This window comes from Centruroides vittatus, unplaced genomic scaffold, assembly GCF_030686945.1.
Source record: "Centruroides vittatus isolate TY-2023 unplaced genomic scaffold, ASM3068694v2 contig_460, whole genome shotgun sequence".
NCBI classification, from domain to species: domain Eukaryota; kingdom Metazoa; phylum Arthropoda; class Arachnida; order Scorpiones; family Buthidae; genus Centruroides; species Centruroides vittatus.
In genome coordinates, this window is record NW_027122256.1 from 553,361 (window position 1) to 578,807 (window position 25,447).

The window sequence follows — 25,447 nt, forward strand, 5'->3', positions numbered from 1 at the left end:
ATGATATAGTAGAAGGGTTATAAGTACGAAATAATCTAATAATCTTAATCTTTGCTGCTGTTATTTTTTTTCTGAGCAATGCTGGGCATGTCTGCTAGTAAATCTATAAATTTTTGAACAAGTGAAAAAAGCTCCAAGTAGACCTATAACTTTTATTGATTTATTAAATAAATTAAATAGTGAATAGTTTTTGTTTTACTTTAGTTAATTGCAATATATTGAAAGAATTTAGTATGTTGTTTTTAAAAAAGAAAAAACAAAGTCAAAATTATTGATTAATCTATTGTAGTTATTTCTTTCTACTGCAGATTTTTATTTAAGAAAAGAAATACTTGAACATGTTTGAATGCTTCTACTTTTGTTACAAATTCAACTAGAGGTGCTTAAGAGGTCTGTCACAATTTTAGAGGTATTTGTAGTGTTCAAATTTATGTTATATTTGCAATCTCAAATCTTAAAAATAGTTATTATTATTTGATTATTTGAAGATAGGATTTGTTCATCTCTATTTTCAAATATCTTAGAGACCAACTAGAAATTGTAATTAAATTTAAACTAGAATAAACAATTCCACTAAAACCCAATACATTATATTACTAAAAGCCAACCAATGATGTATATCGTCGAGCTAGATAACAGCCATAATACTAATAAATTACAGAACAATTTGATACTAGAGGGAGACGTTAGCTGCCATCTCTTAATAAATACTATATTAGATTAACTCTTCTAAGTAATTAAAATAAAAAATGTTTTCAAAATGTACAAATCATCAGGGTTGCAAATTTTAAAATGGACTATTTACAGTCCAAGTCTTCTAAATGCTTATAAATATAAGTGAAAATTATAGCTTTCTTATTACTATGATAACATAAATTGACTTAACATTATTATATTCTGGATGATCTAAGTCTAAAACTAGATGTCACATTACTTTTGTAAGTTGATTGGCAATTATGAAAGAATACATCTTTAACAATCGGTTTTAATAAAAAAAAATTATATATATATAATAATGTAAATAATAGATTACGTTTTGCAAAATTGCCAAGGAATACTGGAATTTAGAAATTTTGATAATGATTAAAAGTAATATTACGTAATTACAGCTTTAATATCAGTTTAATAAATTTTACTGATCAATCCAGTACATATGAATAATAGATGAGATGAATTGGAAATGATAAGGTAAATATTATTCTATGTTTATTTTGCATAATGACTTATTTAATAATAATGAAGTCTATCATGAATCAGCTTTAATCTCACTATTTCCTTTGAAATTTAATTATTTCGTATTCAGAAGATTTTTGTTTTCTGTTTTAAATTGCTAAATCTATTACATAAAAAAGTAATTAATGAAAATAGTATCTAAGACTGAATTTTAAAATTAATACACTTTTATTCTATTACATTTACAAGAAGTAATTTTAAACAAAAGATTAGAATTTCACCTTAAATATTTTCAAGATGACATCTCCAAAAAATAAAATTTAATATTTAAAATTTCAATAAAATTCTGTATTTTAGGATGTACAAATTCATGATTTACATATCCTAATTTTTAAACTTCTACTTTTCTTTATAAATAATAATAATGTTTGCACAGATATTCAGACATTTTTAAAATACCATATTGTAAATTTTTTAATACATATATTAAAGGTGATTGTCATAAAATATTTTTATATCATTTACCAAAACAGAAATATGCAATGATTTATGTATGGAGTTAAATTAGCATATAAAAGTTTTTTAAAATACTTTCAAAACACATAACTCAAAAATTTAATTTGTTCAATATATTTAAATAGAAGCCTGGTAGAAACAAATGATCTTGTTTATTGTGGCGGTAATTGCAAAAAGATAACCGGAACTTTTAAAGCTAATCTGTTTTCTTTACTTTACACAGAAATCAAATGAATTTCAAGAAAGATGAGAAGCACAATCAAAAAGATATAAATAGAAAAAATTACATACATTGTTTAATAATTATTTCAATGAATATTATACTGTTTATTTTTCTGAATAAGAAGTTTATATTAATCTAAATTTATATAACAATACCTTTTTAATACTTAATCTCATAATAAAAACAAGAATTGAACTAATTTCATTCTCTTTCCTTGCGTAAAAGCTGTTCAAGTTAAATTATTCAATTAAAACATTTTTAAATAGTAACTTTTTATGATAATTTGTTTTACTAAGTAAATTACAAATACATTTGTTTCATTTCAAATATAAAAATTTGAGGATGAAACAAATTTTAAGAATACCTCATTCTACAATATAATATTTATCAGTTTAGCATTTTAAAATTGTAAAGAAAATAATCAACTGTACTGATACCATACATATAAAATACATAAGATTCTATATTAGATTTAAATAATAACATATGTATTTTATAATTAAAAATGATAATTAAATAGCAATATTAAGAACTACAGTAAAAAAAAATGTATTTACATCATTGCATTTTGATAACAATTAGCTAAAAATGTTCAAAAATTACAGTTTTAAAAGAAATAAGTTTTATATTTTGATTGTACACTTTCATTCATTATGGAACTATATGGGGAGTTTTTCAGTTTACTTTGTCAGTTTTTTACAATAAAAAAATTGTCTTACATTATATCCATGGAAAATCAACGAAGTAACTAACCATAAGAACTCATGTTCAAGAGCATTTGCTGGCTTAACATATCTAAAAACAATTTTGAAATAGATAAGGAAGTTTCAATCTTTCCAAAGATGACTTCTCAATTTGGGATATTGTGATGTAGCTTCTGAAAAAAGGGATAAACATTTCCAAGTCAATTGTAGCTCTTATTATCAATGGAATTAGAAATAGGGGAAAGTGCAAATTTCCTGGCTTCCTGGTTATTTTTGAAGAATAGTTGCCAAGAGATTTGCACTTTCCCCTATTTCTAATCCTTGATAGATCTGTAAAAAACAAAGTAGTAATTTGGGAAAGCAATTGCAGAAAAAGACAGAGTTCACATATCAAAAACCAAAAGAGGAACTGCTGCAAGCTTTATGAAAGCCATCTGATAGGAAACAAGTCTGCAAGTCTGAATTTAGTGACTCTGTACCCTGTGTATGAAGCTTTCTTTTATTTACAACGTTGCAAAGGAACATGGAAAATTTACTAGGCAAAACTAGGACAAGAAACTCCAAATTTGTTACATGAAAAGAGAACACTTCTTTGATAAGTTCATGATCATTGATGCAATAACAGATCAAGGTGTGCTACTGTTAAGATGAATTCAGATTATTATGGGAAAAGTTTTAAAGCCATTGTCGAACACCATGTTCCATTGCTTTATTCTGGAAAACAGAATAAGGTAAGATAACCAGAACTTTTAAAGCTAATCTGTTTTCTTTCTAATTTGTTCATCGTAATTCAGGTCTATTGCACACTTCCAAAAAGACACGGAATAAGTTACATAGCTGATTTGAAGAGTAGTACTGGAATAACAGTGATTTCCAAATCTAACGTTCATGTAGAGTCCGGTTACATCACCCATGGATTTCTTTGGGTTTGGTTATCTTAAGCAGAGGCTAAAACAAGAGGGAAACAACAATTGAAGAAGTCTGGAATATCCTACAAGAAGAGTGGAACAGTAAAGTCATTGCAGAGACATGCCAAATATTCGTTTATTTTGTATTTTATACTAAAGTTTAAATATCATTTACTTATTAAATAAAACCTAATAATTATATAAACAAACAACTTCTACTAAACCGGATACATTGTAATACCAAAGACAACCACTGCATGAGTTGCTGGTTCGAGTCTCACTCCAGGCCGATTCTTTTCTTCCGGTAGATCTAAATTATTTAATTAAAGATTATAATTATTAAATTTATTAAGAGATGGCACCTAACGCCTCCCTCTAGTGTCAAATTGTTTGGTAATTTATTAATATTATAGCCGTTATTAGCCCAATAGCATATGGCAGTTGTTGGCTTTGGTACCTAATAATTACATTTACCTGTTTAAAAAAATGCTGTCTCCAAAATTTAGGTAAAATGACAGTTCTTGTTACTTTTTAAAAACTAGTATATTATATAATGGTTAAATTTTAAATAAAGATATTTTTGTTCTTTGAACTTGAAAAATAAGTCAGTAAAATTTGATAATGATGACAAAGAAAAACCAATTTATGATTTTAATTGCCATGCATTTGCAATTCTTCAATCAAAAGGACACAGCTGAAGGATTTTAGAATAAACTGCATCTGGAATTTATACAATTATTGCATGGGAAAAATTTCAGTTGTTGTTATCTGCATCTCCAAAGTCAACATGTCAAGATGACAAAGCTTTCCAGACATAAAGCTTCTCAAAATTTATCAATTTGACAAATTTAAAAAGAAAAAAAATGGATACAAAATTTTTAAGGTCACAGTTTGCAGATGGTTAAAAGCAAATCCAGATATTGTGCTAAGAAAAATATACTGCAAATGTCCAATATCTGAACATTGTCAAACAAGATTAGAATGTGCAAAAGAATATATCTCATGATAGCTATATCAACTGAAAGCCATTTGTGAAACACAAATGGCTTTAATCACTAAAATCAACTGAAAAAGTGGAATTTGGATAGCCCTGATGGCTGGAATTATTATTGGCATCATATTAGAGAAGAGCCAAGACCATTCTATAGTCAACTGAGCTGTGGACTGCTTGTTATATGGGAAACATTTAGATTTAATGGAAATGTTAGTTTAGTGTTTTTAAATGGATGTCAGCATACAGAAAATTAGTAAATGACTTTAGAAAATAATCAACTACATAGTGCTGAATTAATTAAAGGACCTAACTGGATATTTCAAGAAGAAAGTTCCAATTAATATTTTAAAGTCTACAAAAATTCGGTGTAAAGAAAAAACGTTACTGTTATGAAGTGACCAGCACCTATGATCATCTAACCTAATCCCAATTGAAAATTTGTGGGGGGGGGTCGTGCTTCTAGAAGTTAGAATACTGCCTTCCTCCATTACAAATCTGAGTTGAGAGAGACAATATAAAGAAATTGGTTTAATTTAAAAATCAGAACTTTTACAAAACTTTTCTGTATGATAAATAGAATTTATTATTATAAAGGCAAATAGAAGAAATGATTAAACAATAAAAATAATTTTTGAATGTATATATTATTATTTAATGAAAATTATCTAAAATTTTGAGACAGATCATACATATGTATGTACATACATAAATGTGGCGTGTCTAAAAAGTTTGGTGATTGTTAGAATAAAAACAACAAAATAAAACATATAGAAATTTTATTGGCCTTCAAAGTATTCTCCACGAGACGCATTTAACAATGTTCATAAAGCTTCTGGAAAAAGTTGGAAAAGTCTTGTTCGGGAACCACCTAAAGAACTGCACATCAGCTGGAATTGCAGAGACATCGGCAAAACATGATTGCTTAATGACTTCTTTGAGGCAAAAAAACAAAAAGTCTGCAGATCAAAATTTCATGCATCTCCATTGCCATTTTCCCAATTTGAAGCAGAACTCCATGCATTGTTGTCCCATTGCTCTTTGATGCTACCTCTCACGAAGATTGTGCTTGCATGACTGCAGCAGAAACACTTGCAGTACACATGTTCACGTGTACTGCACATGGATGTCCATGCACATGCTTTGATCTTGTGGCATGCATTGCATTCAACATATTCTAACATTCAAACTATAGACACACCACATATATTTGTCAGTTTCTCCCTTTTACACATTTATAATGATAACAGACAGTGATGATTTACATTTAATTGTTACTCAAATGAACAAATTTAATATTATTTCTATAAATATCTATGAATTCTCCAAATTTCTGTATAGAAATATAGAAATTTGCAGATTCATATTTCTTTTAAAGTAAATTTAGCATTAAATAAATATATGAAATCTTCCTTACTTTTATATACTTTTCAGATGAAAATATCCTGTAAAAATGAATTACTAAAAATTTGAAAATATAGATTTAAGAAAATTTAACTGAAAACGTCATCACCAGCTTTATACAGTGAAGCAGAATTGAAACAACTATTTAAATTTTTTAAATTAGAAAATTCAAACAAGTTAAGAATAAAAAGAATTTAACCATTAGAACAACATTCAATTTACACAAAATAAAAAAATTATTTGGTTGATTTATTTTGAGTCAACAAATTTACATTTCATTATCAAAACAAACTTAGAGGAGGGAAAAATAATGTTTGGTTTCAGTAAGAAGGATAAAAATCATTATAACAATTAGTAAAACTTGATTTCATTAGATTAACAATTAATCTAATAATATACTTTATGTATGGTAACAGTACAAAAAGAGATTATATAGATTATGAAATTAATCTTTTTAGAAAATATTTCAGATTGAGAAATTAGTGCTAATTACTCTATATAAGTGTATAGGATTTTGATACCTCTCTTCGGTATTCTAATAGATATGACACTATTTATATCTAAAATTCCATTTTTATTTCGTGACAATCTAAATTATACGAATATAAATCATTAAGATTAAATTTTGAATTTTGTAATAATAATTAAATTAATAACAAAATTTATTAACTGTATATTGACATAATTACTTTAATTCTGTAAATGATAATTTGTAATATATCATAAATACAAATATTATATATCTTTAATATGTTCTGAATTATAAAACCACTGACAAATTGTTTACTGTCTGTAAATTATAAAACAGATTGAATATCTTGCATCCTCTATGCATCAGATATTTTATATATAAAGAAAATATATTACTATCTATCATGAAAAATAAACTATTTATTTTAAGTATATATATATATGTATAATTTAAAAATATTTTCTTACTACTATTTAAATATACAGTAACTTAATATTCCATAGATTTAGCACCAAAATTTTTATTTTTTAAATTAGTTTTAAAAAGTTTTTAGTCCAATAGTTAATTTAAGACGAATAAATTGCATTGTGAAACATCTCGAGTGTGCTTTTTCTAATAGAAAATATATCTAAAGACCACTTCTCTCTAGCAAGACTGCTATTTAATGGTTACGAATTTAAAAAAAGAACAAAAAACTATGATAAAACAGTTTTAAATATATCAATATTTGTATTTATAGTCTTTTTATTTTATTATAAGTAAAATAATATAAATATCTATGAAATATGTTATGATATTTTGCATTATCTAATATAAATATTCCAGGGAAAAAGGAATATGGATGGAAATAGAGATTTAAATTTTTTAAAACAACAAAAGGCAATATCTGCAAAATTTACTATGCTGCAGACTAAAAGGCACATTATGAAATCACAAAATAAACTGACAAAATTTAAACATTAATAAAAATGTTATCTTTATCCACAAAAAATATATATATACTTACTACCAACTACTAAAGAACATAAGGTTTTTTTATTTATTTATTTAAATTTTTTTCATTCAACACTGAAAAATATTTTACATATTTTGAAAAACATGAACTTCAACATCTCCCTGATTTTAAACTTTTCTAACAATAACAACAACAACAACTCTAAATAAATAACAAAAATTTTCTACAGAAATTATTTCATTGTAATGGGGAAGAAATTATTTAATTTTGATTATTTATTTAATCTAACATTTTAGTACATTAAATGTGAATAAATATTTCAATAATTTTTAAATAATTTTGTTAATATTTTTATATATAGGCACAATTATCTGTTTGAGGTAGATACTTATAATGAAATTTGCATCAATAGAATTTTTTTACTGCAGTAAAAAACTAAATGATTTTCATTTGATTACTGCAAGAACAATTCATTACAAATCTTTCGAATTAATTCTTTCATCAAGTAGTGATTTGTTCTGTGTAATTTTTAAGCATTGTTAATATAATAATTTTTTTTTTTTATGTTAAAATATGTTCATTCCCTTTCAGAAAAATTGAAATTCAATTATATTAAATGTATATATGTAAAATTACATTATTCAAATAATGCTGTTGCATTTTCACACCTTAGATTTAAATTAAGTTTATAAAAAATATACTTGGAAGATCTGATGTCCTCATTCACTTTCAAAACAAAGATTAAATGTACAGTAGAGCATCGATTATCCGACCCCCGATTAACCGCGTTCTAGTCGGCAAATTCAAATGTCCGCTAGTGATGTGGCACTACAATATTTGGTTATGGTCTTGGCTACTTTAATATTATTTTTGTTAAATTTTTGCATGTTTTAGCTGGCAGCACTGGCTCGACCATGAAAGGGAGGCTAGTATTTAAACCAGGCCTAATACACTATACTAATAATGTATTTTTTCATACTTTTCGGTTATCCGACCAACCTCGGTCCCCAATTAAGTCGGATAATCGACGCTCTACTGTATTTGCGATATAATGTATTGACCTGAAAATTTCATTATTAATATGAAACAAACAGTTTCATTATTAAAACTACTATTATGATTATTATTCTTGAGTGTATTTAATATAATTCATAAATTGCAAATATTTGATAGGATATTAAGAAACATCTCTTATTATTCATTTGTCCTAAAAGACATTATAGCCACAGTTTTAAATAATACATATCAAATTAAATTCAAAAACAAGACTTTTATTATACAGCAGATACTCAAATATCCTAGCCCTAATTAACTGAGGTTCTGCATTACCCAAAGCTAACCTGTAACTGAATACACTACAATTCTTATGTAGTAATTCATAAAACAAACTGTAAAACAGTAAAAGATAAGTATTACAAAATGATTTGTTTCTGTTGTTGTTATTTAACTTTATCATGAGACAAATCATTTATATAAAAATGTAACTACAATGATAAATATTTTATTCTTAAAACTATTGTAAATATTACCTGTATAATAAATGTTGTTTTTATGTATACTTAAATTCAATAAAGAGTAAAAAGAGCTTAAAAGTGATAACACACAAATCCTTTACATTTGAAATTTTTAATCCGAAATTACCTTGGCCATCCATTTTATCAGTGTACTCAGTTATCAGTCTACATTACCTCAGATAATCAGGATTCTACTGTATTTAGTATTAACAGAATATTTCAACGTTTTTCAATAGTCAAATTCAATATATTTGTAGGTTTATGCAAATTAAGAGAATCTAAAATTTTAAATTATTTCTACCAAAAACTATATTTATATAGGAAGAATATAGAGTACAATTGGATCACTAGTTTATTTTTTAAGAGCGTTAACCTTCATGCCAATAAACAGAATAAATGAATAATTGCCATAGTGTAACAACAAAAATAACTGCAAATACTATACAATTACAGAATTCTCCATGATACTCTTTCTCAAATTACTTAATTAAAAATATACCAAATATAAATAACTAAGTTTGCCTTTATTATTCAAAGCTTCTTTGTGTTAAATATAAAATTGTATCTAATCTATTTAAGAAATTTATGAAAAAGTAACATGTATAAATCTGTAGATATACAGTACTAAATTTTTCAGAGAAAAAGAAATTGCCTTCTTTGTTTGTGATTTGTAATTATTTTATAGAAGTAATTCCTTATTTCTGATATAATCAGAAATATTAGCCAATAATTCTTCTCTCAATTGTTAACATTGTTAAGATTTCTTACTGTATTTAACAATACATTTTGTTGATGTTGTTGAAACCGTGTTGTATTTGCTTATTGTGTACAGGCACAATGAAGTGACATTTTTCTCAACACTAGGCTAGTTGAATCTTTATTTAGTTAGATTCAACTAGCCTAGTGTTGAGAAAAATGTCACTTCATTGTGCCTGTACACAATACAACAACAAAAATACATTTTGTCTTTATTCTTGAATTATCACGAGTATAAGGATTTGTATGTTGATTGTCTTTGATTTTTGTAATAGTTTGATATATATTGTAGTTAATAGTTTATTTTTTCTAGTTAATTCATTATTACTGATGTTGATACATTTTGTATTAAAGAAGTGAATGCAAAAATTCAGAATTCACACGCTTTCACATTTTAAAATATTTTCATTTTTTTTTTAAATTATAATAATTAGAATAAAAAGTACATTTAAATTTCCATTATTTAATTTTGGGAGTTAAAGTTGCTCGTCTGGAGTGCGAGTGAACTTTTGAGGAGCTGCAAATCAGTATGCTAGAGTACGAAAACAACACAAAGAATAGAAATATGACTTACGTAAAGAAATGGATCTTTGTCAATAGACTAACCTTGGGTTTAATTATAAAATTACTAATAATTGCTGGTGTCGAAACTAACGCGGGTCCCCTATCCCGTTCCCCATAACGATTAAGTCAATTGGAAATGCAAAAAAAGGGGGAGTGGTAGACCTCACAAGGGAAATTTCAAGGACAAGGAGAAGGAAAATCAACTAGTAGAGATTTCAAGTGAGGAATATTACCAAATTGAATTAGATCGTAAAGTCGCCACAGAATCTACGAGGAATCCGAAAATTCATGATTATTTTGAACCATTAAGTGAAACTGAATCACAAGTTACAGATGAAACTCAATATACATTAAAATCTATTTATGAGCTAATTCAGTTAAATTTTGTCAGTTAAATATTGAAATTCAATCAATTAAATCAGAAGTAAATAAACTGAAAGAAGAGAATAAAAGTTACAAAGAGGAAATGAGGAAAGTTAATCACAAGATACAAGAACTGGACAAAAAAATCAAAAAACAATAATCATCTAAAAAGGTACGTTAGAATTCGAAATTCATAAACTAGTAAATGAGAGAACCAATAAGTATATTATTATTATTATTATTATAAACTACCCATTTAAATCATTAGGTTATGTACAAGAAATCAATTTATTCATTAACGATGAATTAGGAAGAAAAAATAGTGATATAGAAGGGTTAATTAAATTAAATAATAGTAAAAATAAACCTATTGCCAAAATTATTCTTGAATCCGTAAACGTAAGAAATTTGGGTTAATGTTACCTATGGTGCTAAAATGGCGGCTCGTCTCTGATTCAAGGAGAAGAAAGGTTAGAACGTGCATCCCCACTGTTTTCTTTCTTCTCCTTGAATCAGAGACGAGCCGCCATTTTAGCACCATAGGTAACATTAACCGAAATTTGATCATCAGAGAATTTTGGCTATCGAAATCGAATTTAGTTGGCGAGGATAAGAAAAAAATAATATTTACATCCGATCTGTGAGGAAGATCGAGGATAAGAAGGAAAAATCTTCTGGCAAGGATTAAACAGGAAAAATTGAATAAGAAACAAATAATAGTAAGAGACGACTACTACATAAAAGAAAACTTAATATATACATATGACACTAATTCAGACAGGATTATTCAAATAGACTATTTTTTAGGAACTGTTTGACCACAGATTTAGAGGAGGATGGTAAAAGAGGACATAATATATCTAGTACCGAGTCTGTTAAAAATAACTTGGTTGTTGTTAATAATTACAATAGGAGTTTGGAAAAACAGGATAGCAATGATACCATATTTATTCTCACGGACGCAGAATCATATAATAAAGATGGAGGCAATTTACTTATAGGTTTTTGGAACATTCAAGGACTCCGGGAAAAATGTACAGACTGTAAAAAAATACATAAAATCTCATACCATAATTGGCTTCACGGAAACTTGGATTGATAATTTGAGTAAAGATGACAAGGAGTTTTAGAATGAGAAAACACGATATTATTTAGTGATGCACGAAGGAAAAGTAGAATTGGCCACCCAGAAGGTGGCTTACTGTTGTTAATCAAGAGAAACTTTGGTGAGCTATTCAATTTCTACATTACAGAAAAATTTATCTTTGTGGTGATCGAACTGAACCGTAGTATTAATATTTGTTGGAGAGAATCATATTTAGGGATAATATTAATCTATCTTTCCCCTTCTTCAGGTAAAAAGTCATTCTTACACGAAGTCCAAAGGACCATTGATCAGTGGTCTAATTCTGTTAAAGTCACTACCAATAATCCATAGGTTAATGCTCGTGTTGATGAGATATCGGATACAAAAAGCATACCAAGAAACGATAACATCAATAACAAGAGAGTATCCAAAGACAACAGTAAATTCTGAAGGAAGAACCCTCTTAGATTTCGTCCAGGAAAATGAATTATGTTAAATGGTAGGATCATAGGCGATATCCTCGCCAAGTTTACTTTTCTCTCTCCGATGATATAATCAATAATTGATTTACCCATTTGTTCCGAATTCGTTTTGGATCAGTGCAAGAAGTTGACAGTATTAGACATAGATGAATCGGACCATTACCCAATCCAATTGGGACTGAGAGGAAGCATAGAAGAACGTAACTGGTGGTATAACTTCAACCAAGTACGCAAATCTAATATAGGCAAAAGACAGACTTATAATAAACACAATTTATAAATGAAATAAATAATAAAATTAATGATATATTGATACAAAAAAGAGAGAACAAACCGATCGATTGATAATTATAACTATTTAATAACAGTATTGGATACGTATCGTTTCAGGAGGAGTACAAGAAACAATCTAGCTAAATACAAAAGTAATTGGTTTGATAACAAGTGTTATTTATATAAAATTAAACAAAAGAATCTGCAAAGATTTAGAAGAGTAAACACAGAAGAGTCGTTGAAGAAATACTTAGAAAGTAAGAAGATATATAATCTAGTAAAGGCGAAAAAGAAGTATTACTATTCAGATATCAGTGACAAGTTAATCCAGTCCAAAGACAAAAAAGTTTTTGGTCTGTAGTTAATAGATTTCGAGTCTCTAACTCAACATGCAGAGATACAATTCGAGTATCTTATAGCAGTTGGCTTCATTATTTTAGAACCTTTTCAGATGACTACAAGAACAAAAGTAGTTTAAGAAATATAGACATTAACCTACCTCAAGAAAACCTCTCTGAGGAAGTGTTTAAGGCGGAAGACGTACACCATTGTATTAAAAAGTTAAAGGAGAATTCGGCTCCTGGGTTTGACTCAATTCCCAATCATGTAATTAAAAACTTTCCAATAGAAATGGTCAACTATCTGTCTAGACAATTTAATGGTTTCTATAATCATGGAGTTATTCCAGACATGTGGAATGAAATAATATTTGTTATGTTATTTAAACATGGTGATAGAAAATTGCTAACTAACTACCGTCCAATCGCGTTATCATCAGGGCTACGTAAAGTTTTTACAGCCGTAACTAAGTTTAATAATTGGATAGACATAAACAATTATAAAAATGAAACTCAATATGCCTTTATCGAGAATAGCCCTCTACTAGCCCTCTTTGTACTAAGTGCAATTATTCAGATACAGCTTCTCAAAAAAAGACAAAAGGTTTTCGTATTATTCTTAGATTTAGAAAAAGCATATGGTTCTGTTAGTATTGCAGACTTACAAACAAAAATGACATACTACCAAGCAAGTGAGCGTCTAACGAGCATTATAGGGTTACTATTTGGTCATTATAAAACTATCATTAAACAAGACTATACTCAGTGGCCACCGTTTGACTCAAGCAGAGGATTACTGCAAGGACACCCTTGGTCTCCCCACCTATTCAACTTTTACACGTTTGATATGAATAACTGCTTTAAAAATGAAGACGACGGGTTCATAATTGGCGAAGAGGTTGTGCATTCGATCTCTTATGCGGACGATATTGTTATAATTGCTCCAACGGCCGCGGCCTTAACGCAGGAAAATCCAATTGGTGAAGAAATACTTCGCTGAGCTGAAATTAAAAATTAACCCAAAGAAATCTGAAGTTATATTATTTTGGCAGATTGGCTCCGTTCTAAATATCATATGTTCTTTCATATTAACAATGAAGAACTGAGGGTAGTTCAAGATACTAAAGTTTTAGGTATCATTTTAATACCAAATTTGTCATTTGAAAACAAACACAACCTAGTTAAAGCTAATAGTTTAATAAACAATATGGTGAAATTATTTACTAAGGCAAAATTGAAGAATATCAATGTTCATTTCCGCCTTTTTAACTCCATAATTATGAATTCGATTGGTTATGCGGCCCCAATCTGGAGCCTTACTAACTTCCAAAAATTTGAAATAATTCAAAATAAATTTATACGCAGAATTTTCTCATTGGAATATAACATACCAGGAAGTGCTCTCAGATTGGAACTAAGCAAGTATAAATTAAGTGCAACCTTAATAAAGAGATAGTATCTCTTAATTTAAACAGAAATTTAATGTGAGAATCTATCGACGATGATATTATATCAATAATATCGGAAATCAACGGTTAAAGAACAAAGTAGAAACTGGGTAACACAAATTTCAAAAATATTAAATCGTTACGGATTTTCTATAAAAATATTTTTGGATCTACCTGAGATAAGTGAACAACTAAGCCAACAATTAATAATACAAAATGTCTTAGAAATCTCCCTATCACAGGACATAGAAGATATACACAATAGTGAGAAAGCTGATTGGTACAATATAATTCTAGAGTACCCATTCAACAACAACTACATGTTAACAAAGCTGGCTTTCAATGTTAAAAGATTTTTTATTCAACCCTAGTATCAATTCTTTATTTCATCTATCAACAATACATTCCTTGAGTTTTCCAAGTGTAACTGCCCAATGTCAAAATTCCACATGTTTTGTGTATGCAAAGAAGCAAATGACTTAGCAAAGAGTTTTGACCTGCACCTTTTATCTAAATGTACCAATGAAAGAGCTATGTATGAAGTTTTGCACACAGCAAAGTTTGACATAATTTATAAGCTATATAATTATGCGCGTGAATTTATGTTGATGAAATAATTTTAAATGATTAAATTACTTTTAAATTGTTTAATTAATATATAACTACCAATAAATTTAAGATGGAAAAATTACTTTACACTTGTATTAAAATCTACAATAAGTTACACCATACAATCGAGAACTTTTTGCCATAGACAATCCAATTGTAACAAAGTTGTATTACTCAGTTTATTGTTATACTTGTTAGATTCAAAAGTGTAATTAACTGTGAGATGGATATGTTAGACTAATTTGGTTTAAATGATGTTTATCTCAGCGATAATAAATATTTATTTGTTACTGAATTACACCCTTTGTAACTGGCTGATGCCATTCTACGAATAAAAATTGATTGATGATGATTAAAGAATTTTTAAAAACAAAATAATCAAGTTAAAAATGAAAAATACTTATGGTTCTAAGGATAGTCATTGGGGGGAAGGCTACAAGTTCTTTCTTTATATTTACTACTATATGGTATTTATTGATTCCTAAACAGAATTATAATTATAAATTAAATTATATTATACTATAATTACATTTGAAAATACTGTATTATTAAAATTTATAAACTTCAAAATGTTCAATGAAAAATGATTCAAATATTATGCTATTTTGTAAGTTTAAAACTTAAATTCCTTAGAATGTTTAATTATTCAAGTAGCATCTAATGTAATTTTAGTTGTATAATTATTTCCAGTTGAGATAACAGTTTAATATATTGCAATAGAAAAAGAAATTTAATGCTAATTCTACAATTACAATTTAGAGTCTTTTGATTTAAGAAAGATTATTTCTTGTAATGGACCATCCAGAAACTTCAAATAAGAAGTTTAACTATTCTTTAAGCCTTCTTCAAGTGTTAATTTAATCTTAGAATTTTTAATGCATCATTTAGAATGGATTAGATTTGTCAATCGCAAAGCACTAGCACAGAATATAACATTTAATATGACTCAGTTAATCCGTTATAATGGACTTAACTTGCAATGCAATTATTCAGCATGAAACAGCATGGATAAGAAATGAGAATCAAAGCCTTTGCCAATCTAATTACCTCGCGAAATGCTATCATGATAAATTTTCACCACAACCCGAAAATTCGAACACAATTTTTACGATAGCATCTAATTCGTATTCGAGCAGAATCCGCATCTTCCACAGTGATATCACAATAGCAAAATAATTTAAAATAAAGCCTAATATGTTTTAAAACTCTTACTGCACTATGGGCACTAAGAGAGCCTTTTTTCATACCCATTGCTGCCAGGCCCGAATGGGAGTAGGGTTGTGAAAGACAACCGACACGAACCACGCATAAATTTCTGGTGTGTTTGACTTTCTGGATTCGATCCCGGATCCCCAGAGCGTCATACTGCGCCTTAACCACTTTGACCGTCCAGCTGTGGGCCTATTTTTAGAAACTAAGTGATTAAGCACTGGGTGATAGTAATTAAGGTGCATCCTTAAAGTGGATTTTACGTTGTTTGTTAGAAATCTAGAAATAGGTGTTAATTACTTTTGTAACTCAGTTCTTGCAATATAGACCTATTCACGTTTATGTTCTGGTATGAGTTATTAGTTTCTAACTACTGTAAGATTTTTTCATTTCATAAATGAATTCATAGATTATTAAGCATTATTCAGAAACGCATCATTAAGGAATTTCTTAGGATAGAATTAAACCAGTGAAGTTTCAGCAAGTACAGCACAATCAGAAAAAAAGGGACTAAGAGATCAAGAGATCAACTTACAGTGTGTTTCAGAGATAAAGACAAGTAAAGAGCAATAATTAATTAATAAACATATTATATGATTATAAACATTTTGAAAAGTAAACAATACTAATGTAAATTATTTAAGTCAGTCGTAGAGAAACCGTGTTGTGCTAGATTGCTGATTCTAATTGTTAAACACAAGATCGTGTTATTAACTCAAACACTTGGCTTTTGACTCCACCTTTATTTAGTTGATCAACTAAATAAAGGTGGAGTCAAAAGCCAAGTGTTTGAGTTAATAACACGATCTTGTGTTTAACAATTAGAATAAATTATTTAAGAATATAAACAATAATAGCTATTTATTTGCATGGGGACAAATTGACCCCATGATACCAAGAATTTTTATACCATTTTTTTTGTTATCTGACACAGGTTAATATGATAGTATTAATGTTCAGGAATTTCATAGAAATATAAATTTGGCTATATATATATTTGTTGGTTTTATGCTATAAAATAAGAATGTTTTTATCTTCCCCATACAACAATTTTCTGAAGAAATTTTTTGTCATCTAGTAAAAATACCCAGCCACTCATTGACGATGGAAACTAAAAATATTTTTCCGACTATCTATCGATACTACATAAATTGTTCTACATACTACTATATTTCCTGCATCCATTTGATTTACATAAAGTTAAAAATTGTTTCACGAATAAACAAGTAATAAATATTTAATTATTAATAAATTTCTGGCTAAGCCATATTTAATTACAGGAATTTTTGAATATATTCCTGCTTCTTACAACTAAATTCATTATTATATATCTATAGTAAAATTGTCATTGATTATCTGTTATTTAATCAAATTAAGATGTTATCAAATATCTAACTGATATCGATGCTTCAGTTTGTTGGAATTTAACTGAAAGTTCTCTCTTATGTTTCTAAATACAGTATAAATGACCATGCAGGATAAAGTTGGCTAATCTATAATTTTTTTTTATCACAATCATTCTTAACTTAATTGGCAGTGTAAGAAGAAATTAGATTGCAATAATCTTAATTTCGAAAATTCTTAAGATCTGCAATACCAGAAGCTTTTACAATTGAAGTAAGAATAATCATATTATTTTTTTACAGATTGATGACGATGAGTTTTTTCTTCTATTTCATAATCGTCATAATCGTCATAATTATCGGGATTTCGACATTGGTCCAGATATGAAGGCTGAATACGATATATCCCTTTGTCTGCTTGATATAGCAGAGTACCTAAAATGCGTTCGTTACTGATTGTCTTAGTTGGCAGAACAATCTGAAATCATACGTTTAAGCTTCTATAGTAGTTATTATAACTGTGATAATAGCAATTATAAAATTATCGAGAACATAATCCTGTATAACAGTTACCTTAATAAGGTCTTGCGGTGAAATTTTATGTAGTTTTAAATCACGAGTTAATCTGTTCATCATACATTGTAATTCCTGAGGATCTGAATTAGAAAAAAGAAGACAATCGTTTTAATAATATACTGAATTTAAATTGTGCTTAATTATTTTCCTTTTTTTTTACCTGGATGACCCATGTTGTTCACTTTATGATTGGCCCATTGCAACATCACTTCGAATTTCTTCACTTCAGGAATGGTACTGAGTTCTCTTCCAACAATCATTTGAAACATGGATTCTGATAAATCTAAATATTCACGTCTGGAAAATAATTGCGAAGCTCTTACATCGATGTGTTGCAAAATTGTATTAACTAATTCCGAAGCAGATGTATATCTCCAATAATAATTCTCTAATGTATTAAGCATCGAACACACCTGTAAATATATTATTATTATTATTAATTTTCATTCAGAAATTGTTTTTCTTAGAACGAATGAATATAATAATACAACAGTATATATAGTAATTGTTTTTAATGATAATGTCAGAGCATAACAAAGAAATCTTGTAAGTCAACATTTTTTAAAAAGATTTTAAAGCAAAGATCTCTTCAATAACCGAAAATGAATGCCACAACTTCAAGAGACAATATTTATTTTATTCCACAAAGAATTTTATTTTTGGACATTCAATTTAGTTAAATTTATGAAAAAGTGGGATTCCAATTAGATTTTAAGAACTATTTCATACGAGGTTATTGAATGAAGATAAAAGTCCTTTCATCTCGGCAGAAAAATTTGATTTTCTGTCAACAAAGTTTTTTCTTTTTTCGCTTTGATGGTGGTTTTCTGTGTTAAGTCGAAAGAAAACATTAGGAATATACTTTTTCCATTTTAGATTTATCCCGAAAAATACACGTTTAAGTTATAAATAATTAGGTAATAATACCAAACATTTTATATATTTTTAAATACAGAAACTTGAATTAAATAAATAAAGATTTATATACTGTATATACGACGTATAATATATAAATAAATCTTAGAAAATAATTTAATAAAATTATTAACAAACAGTTTTATTTGTAATTTAAATGATTCACTTCTATCTGTAGAGAAGTTTCCAAGTTTTATATTCGAAGATATTTAAATATTCCATTCAACTGTTTATAATAACAATTAAAATAGCTCCATTGAAATGCATTTAATTAAATAATTTTATAACTCGAAGCTAATTTGTGTTGATACATTATGAATAACATTCCTCTCTCATTATGAAAAGCGATAAAATTTCAATTCATGAAAGGAAACTTAAGAAATTTAAATATTTCCTTAGAAATCTTCGATTCTTCTAACGCTTCTCGGATATATTTGAATGAATAAACCGAATTTTTCAAACTTAAATCATTATAGAATTCATGAAGACTAAAATTTATTAGAATATAATACTGTTTTTAAGTACTAATATCGTTTAAAATAAATTATTCCGTTTGATTAAACTCTTCTTTTTTCACATTTCATTCAGAGGTAATTTAATATTTAGCAATAGTCACCTTGTCCTTACAATAAAAACCTAATTGAAAAGATATAATTATCATAAAATATTAAATATGTTTACCTAATTACATGTATAATCTTTTCACCCGAAGCAGTTCAAGGAAAATTTTTTTAAATAGTTCTCTATGAAATAATAATTTATTAAAATTAAAAATAAATAATTTAAAATTTTATTAGAATATTTTTTGATAATTTATCCAATTCACTTTCTCTTTCCCTTAGAACTAACAATAATAATATTTCAATTAAATTCTCAATTCACAAAAAAATCTGAAGTTTATATAGAAATATAAATTTAGTATATCATAATTCGAATTATTAGAAATATTATTTTAATGAATATTTTGTATTAAATTATCACAATTTATAATTAAAATCATGTAAAATTTTACACTTAAAATTAATAGCAATAGGCGTAAGCTTAGTCATTTCTTAGAAGAAAAGCATTGGAGTTTGTCAAAATAATAGTCCAAGTCGATAGTCCCTATTTTATTATCATCAGTATATCTATGAATATTTTGATAGCTAACTAAAAGAATTTACCTATCTTAATATGAGCATTTATATTTATATTTTAAAAAGTTACTTTTGCTTAGTGTACCTTTTTCAAGCCTATTGTATGTTCGGCCAGGCTTTTAATGGCGTCCCATTGCGTCTACATGACATATATTTAATGGAAAAAATAACGGCATTATTTTTTATAGTCCATTGTTTTTACGTTAATTAGTTTTGTTCTATCGGTTTTCTTTGGTCTGATTCAAACATTTTTCCACTATACTATTGTATTTACAAATTTTCATTAACACGTTTAGTCGTTCACACTCAGTTACTCGTCAATCAATCTTTTAAATAATTATGTAAATCAGATTTCTGATTTAGCTGTAATTTTCGATTCATAATTAATGCTTAGTAAACACATTCATTACATTTAAAACAATTAGCAATGCATAGAATATTCCAATAGCTTTATTGTTCTTCCATTTCAAATAAATCTTACTTATTCTGAGAACAGATCTGTATTATAGACTTGTAATTATTGAAGATCTTTTTATTATTATTTATCTATTTATTTTTGTTTTAAATTTGTACATCAAAGTCCCAATTTTCTTTTTTACTTGTTTTCGTCTTGTCCATTAAGAAGGCTTTTTATCATACCAACGGTGAGTTTGGCCAGTCCCACAATGGGAGGGCCAAACGATGAATGGTGAGGAACGGGATCCAACAAATCTGGAACAGACCACCCCCGAAAATTTCCCGTGGTTTTTAGATCGGTTATATCGATTCCGGATCCCAAAAGCGATTAAGACATAGACTAATGATCCAAGTTCCATGCACGCTTCGCACATCACCTTACAGTTGGAAATTCTCAAAAACTGCAGGTTTCTGTCGTATTATTTATCTCACAAATATTATATTCTAACTTAGAGTGATAAGCTATCTGCCATATAAATGCTGATGCTTTTTAACACCCTGTATAATCTAAACATTTTTATATTTATAATAAATATCTAAAATATATCACGAAGAAAAATTCCTAATAGAATCTTCTGTTTGTCATATTAATATATCATCGTTTCCACTTTTCTATTCTTCTGAAAAGATCTTAAATCATTTATTTTTGAAAAAAAAAAATTCAAATATTAGTTCAAAAGATTCAGATAAAGAAAACTGTAGAAGGAATGTTAAGCAATTAAGTCATAAAATTCACTAAATCTTCCAAAATAAGAATATATTATACATGCGTATAAACATTAGAATTTTTCATTGTTTTAATTTACCGTTTTAAATAGTACTTAAAATTCCTTTTTATTTTTAAGTATACTCTCATTAACAATAATTTACCATCCAGTAACTTTTCCAGCTGTTAAAGTAAATAAGTTAAAAGAATGAAGCGTGTTGTAGGTGAAGTGTAGCGAGGCATACGATATGTTAACGAAATAGCCCGAGTGTTATTAACGAAATTGGTTTCAGAGTAGAGAGACATCGTGCAATTGAATTTTTTCATAAATTACTTCTACTTGACCTGTTCTTATGACAAAAACATGAAATAAATAGACATTATAGTGTTATGTTAGTGTTAATTAAATATGAAATTCCGTAACATATATAAATATTCATATTGTGAAATGGAATAATATAACATATATGAAGATATTGAGTATTAATACAATAATCGTTATAGAGATCGGTAATTTATTTTAATACATCATTCAATTAATAATAAAACACATTTTCAATTATTTAGAGAATTTAACGAGTTTTATAAACAAGTTTCGATCATCCATCATTCGTGGATAAGTGAGAGAAGTTTCAATTTTCTCATCACAATTCATTCCATTTTTCAAACGTTGTGATAACATTTTTCAGCAAACTGGAAATCCATTTTATTCCATAACTTTAAATAAATTACATATATATTTATATATTCCCAATTCAATTTATACTTAAGAACCAGCGCCGGATAAAGCCTCTAGCGGGCCCTAGACAAAATTTAAATTGGGGCCCTATTTAAATAAGTTGCTTCTAAACAATTCTTATATAATGTGACATTAGCGTAGCTAGCATGGGTGACACCCGGTGCAGATATCGTGGTGTCACCCCAAGTCACACCGTAGTGTCACCCTTTTTAACTGTTTTATAAAACACTATTGAATTGTAATAACTTCGCACTCGAGCAACTTAAACGCTACATCGAATATGCGATGTCGCGACGTATAAGTTTAAATTTAGAAAATGAATCATAACCATACATCAGTATTACTATGAGAGGCGGCCCTAGGAATATTTCTAGATGGTGCGAGAGATCTCGTGAGAGAGATTACTTCTGACGAACGGATGGCTGTTGACCTTTTTTTTTTTAGGCAATGGCTAATGAAGCCGGGCCCCTCCGAATTACGGGCCCTAGACATTTGCCTACTTTGCCTATTCGATAATCCGGCCCTGTTAAGAACAATAAAAACAATCACGTTAGTAATGTTCAAATAACCACTCAGTCGGTTTGACGAAACACAAAGTTTATATTTACAATATAAATGTACAAAATAATACAAATTAGAGTCACCATTAAATATGCACAAACACTAATCCAACGACAACCGACTATTCCTGTACAAATTCGTCGAAAGAACTCCTTACGATCAAACAGACTTGTAATTAACAAAACCTCCGAGTCAGGAACAAGTTCGTACTAAAACACTGGGGTTTACTTTCCGCAGATTTCCGTTGCGTCCAACGAGAGAGACAGTTAGAACTTCGGTAACAACGATCCTAATCCGATCCGATCCGATCCTTCCCGATACGAACTCACGATACGAGCTGCTGTTCCCGCCGAAACTACTGCTTAAATAGTGTCCGGCGTTTGAAACGTCCGCCAATCAAATTTGAATGTTCCCACAACGGCCGCCAACGGTCATTACCCGCCAGCCAATCGTCCGTCTGTCGTCGACTTGAAACTCAACGGTTCTTCTAACGGCCGATTCTAACGGCTTTTCGTTATGAAAGTTCGTTATAATAAAACAGGGCGGAAATCGCTTGCCTAGCGATTCCAACCCTTACAACGTTCTATATTTTAACCCTAGCAAGATTATGAGTGAGTGAATGAACACACACTTTTTTAACTTTTTCGTGGTGTAGGCCTATTATTACAAGGTGTTCACTTTAATATTTATCCACGTACAAAAAAGGTCTTTCCAGCATTGCACGAGTATATGCATATGGTGCATTAGTTCCACTACGGTGTTTACAGTAGTACAATCCAGTAGCACAAGACCTGGATCTCCCCATCTCTTCTAGCGCAAGGATAACAGAAAAGAATCATTTGAGGATTCAGCATAATATAGGAAAATCTCTGACTCTAAAGAACAAAAACCAACATTGTTTTTAATACGAAAACAATTAGCTTTATTTTGCAGTGTATATGTTTAAAATAGCAGCCTTCAGCGGCAATACAAAAGGTATAGACGTTTGAGTGTGACATTTGGCTGTCACTGTCATACAAGCTTCTCGTATTCGCCCCTGCATCTTGCCAATACAGTATTACTCAGCGTTGTTGGGTACGCATCATAAATTTATGCTTTTACGTTAACCCACAGGAATGAATCCAATAGTCTCAAGTCTGGAGACTATGATCATGGAACAGGACCTCATTGTCCTATGCATCAGTTGTTGAACCGCTCCGTGAGACACTGACAAACGTCTGCCCGAGGATGAACTGGTGAACCATTCTGCTGATAACAAACCTGCCATAGTTACTCCAACATCAAGCCGTTTGTACATCGTCGTATGTAGGAGATTAATTAACATAGGATTTCCATCGCTAAACATCGGACGAAAAACCTGATACATTACCAGACATTTAATAGTGTTTAGTGCGATTTATTTTGATCGCCGAGCACATTATGGCAGTTATACATTCCATTTTGAGAAAAAGTGCCTAGTCAAATCATAAAATGTGCTGAAGCAGTTTTTAAATTTACTCCAGAACGAACCACGTTATGTTGCATCAGTCAAATTGCTGTCCGTCAACTTCTGCATATTGTGACAGTTTCAGATCGCAGTTGAAGCACTATATAAGCTTATAATGGTGTAAAATTCGACGTATTTGTGATGCGCTGCGATCCACATTGCCTTGTTGCTTTGAGTACGCTTGTTTGTGGATGTGTGCGAAAGCACGCCAAAACATCGACGTCGTGAAGTCGAAGACAACCTGCATCGTGATCCTCTACAGGTTTGCATTGTGCAGCAGGAAAGTTTGGGTGCTGCTTCTCGTGTACTTCAATATCGTTTCCCCACAAAGCATAATAATTTTACAGTAGTGTTTGTGAGTGTAAGGCTCTGCCATTTTCTTTCTCTTTCCGCCCTGTAGGCACTAAGAGGGCTTTTTAATCAAGCCAATCATGACTTCGGCCAGGCCCACAATGGGACGGCCGGGTAGTAAGGGATGTGACCCGAGACGAATTATCCCAAAAATTCTAGGTTTTATCCGGCCCGTCCGAATCCTACTAGTGCATTGGTTTTACTGAGATGTTTATAGCCAATGATTACATCGCAGTAGAACTAATGTATCATATGCATATTCTCCTTCAATGCTGAAAAAATCTTATTAATACAAATATTTGCATGCACTCTCTAAATCTAATCTAATGTACACAACAGCTTTAATTGTATATATTAATTCATGTCCATCTGAAAGAGAAAATGAATATTTTGACAAACTAATTATTATTTTGAAGTTATAGTTGACTTCAAAAGATCATTTGCTTCGATAAACTGAGAATATCATAAAATACATTAAGTTAATTGACCTTCGATTACAGGAAGTTTAATGGAGACAATTTACAATGAGACTTGCAGCAGAATACTAGAATTGTCAATCTTATCCACTTATCTCGATACGATGACGACCGTCTTTTATCTTCAAAACAAGGCCGTATATATCATTAATTATTAAGAAAGTATTAATTAAATTCAAAATATATTTCATTAAAACTGATTTCATTTAGCAGACGTATTTACTCAAGCGATAAATAAGATACTGCACTTACTATATGTAGGTTTGTTGCAATGTATTAAATCTTTAAATATTTTTGAGTAGATATTTTTAAATATTTAAGTTATTTTGTTAGTAAATGTTCTCTCTAAAACAATTATAGAAATATTTTAATATCTATAATTGTTTTAAGGATGAAGATCATCATCATCCTTAAAAAATTATAGGAAGCTATTTGTTATGAGAATTTAAAGTCAGCAACAAAAACTTTCAAAAACTAACTGTTATAGAAAAAACAAACAACTGATATAAACGAAAACTGTTTTTATTCGTGTTTAAATGCCAGAAATATGTAGAAATAACTGTCAAAAAATGAAATATGAATTCAGTATATTACATAAAATTTTTTAAAAATAGTAATTTCCATAATTAGACATACTTTATAAACTTTAAAAGCATCTGTATGGTGCTTCTGAAGTGAATAACCCTAGAGACATGCTTCATTCAAGGATTTTT

General features: G+C 28.8%; 1 protein-coding gene across 1 annotated transcript in view; it reads right to left on the reverse strand.

The window, feature by feature from the left end:
* Positions 1-17,010: 17,010 nt before the first annotated feature.
* The window catches only part of LOC136977522 (uncharacterized), a 158,298-nt gene continuing 149,861 nt past the window's right edge, over positions 17,011-25,447 (reverse strand). Inside the window, exons 17-19 of the mRNA XM_067273017.1 lie at positions 18,069-18,321; positions 17,906-17,988; positions 17,011-17,810 (exon numbers count right to left, since the gene is read on the reverse strand). Coding sequence (XP_067129118.1) covers positions 17,622-17,810; positions 17,906-17,988; positions 18,069-18,321 — 525 coding nt within the window. The 3' untranslated portion in view covers positions 17,011-17,621. The remainder of the gene's footprint in view (positions 17,811-17,905; positions 17,989-18,068; positions 18,322-25,447) is intronic.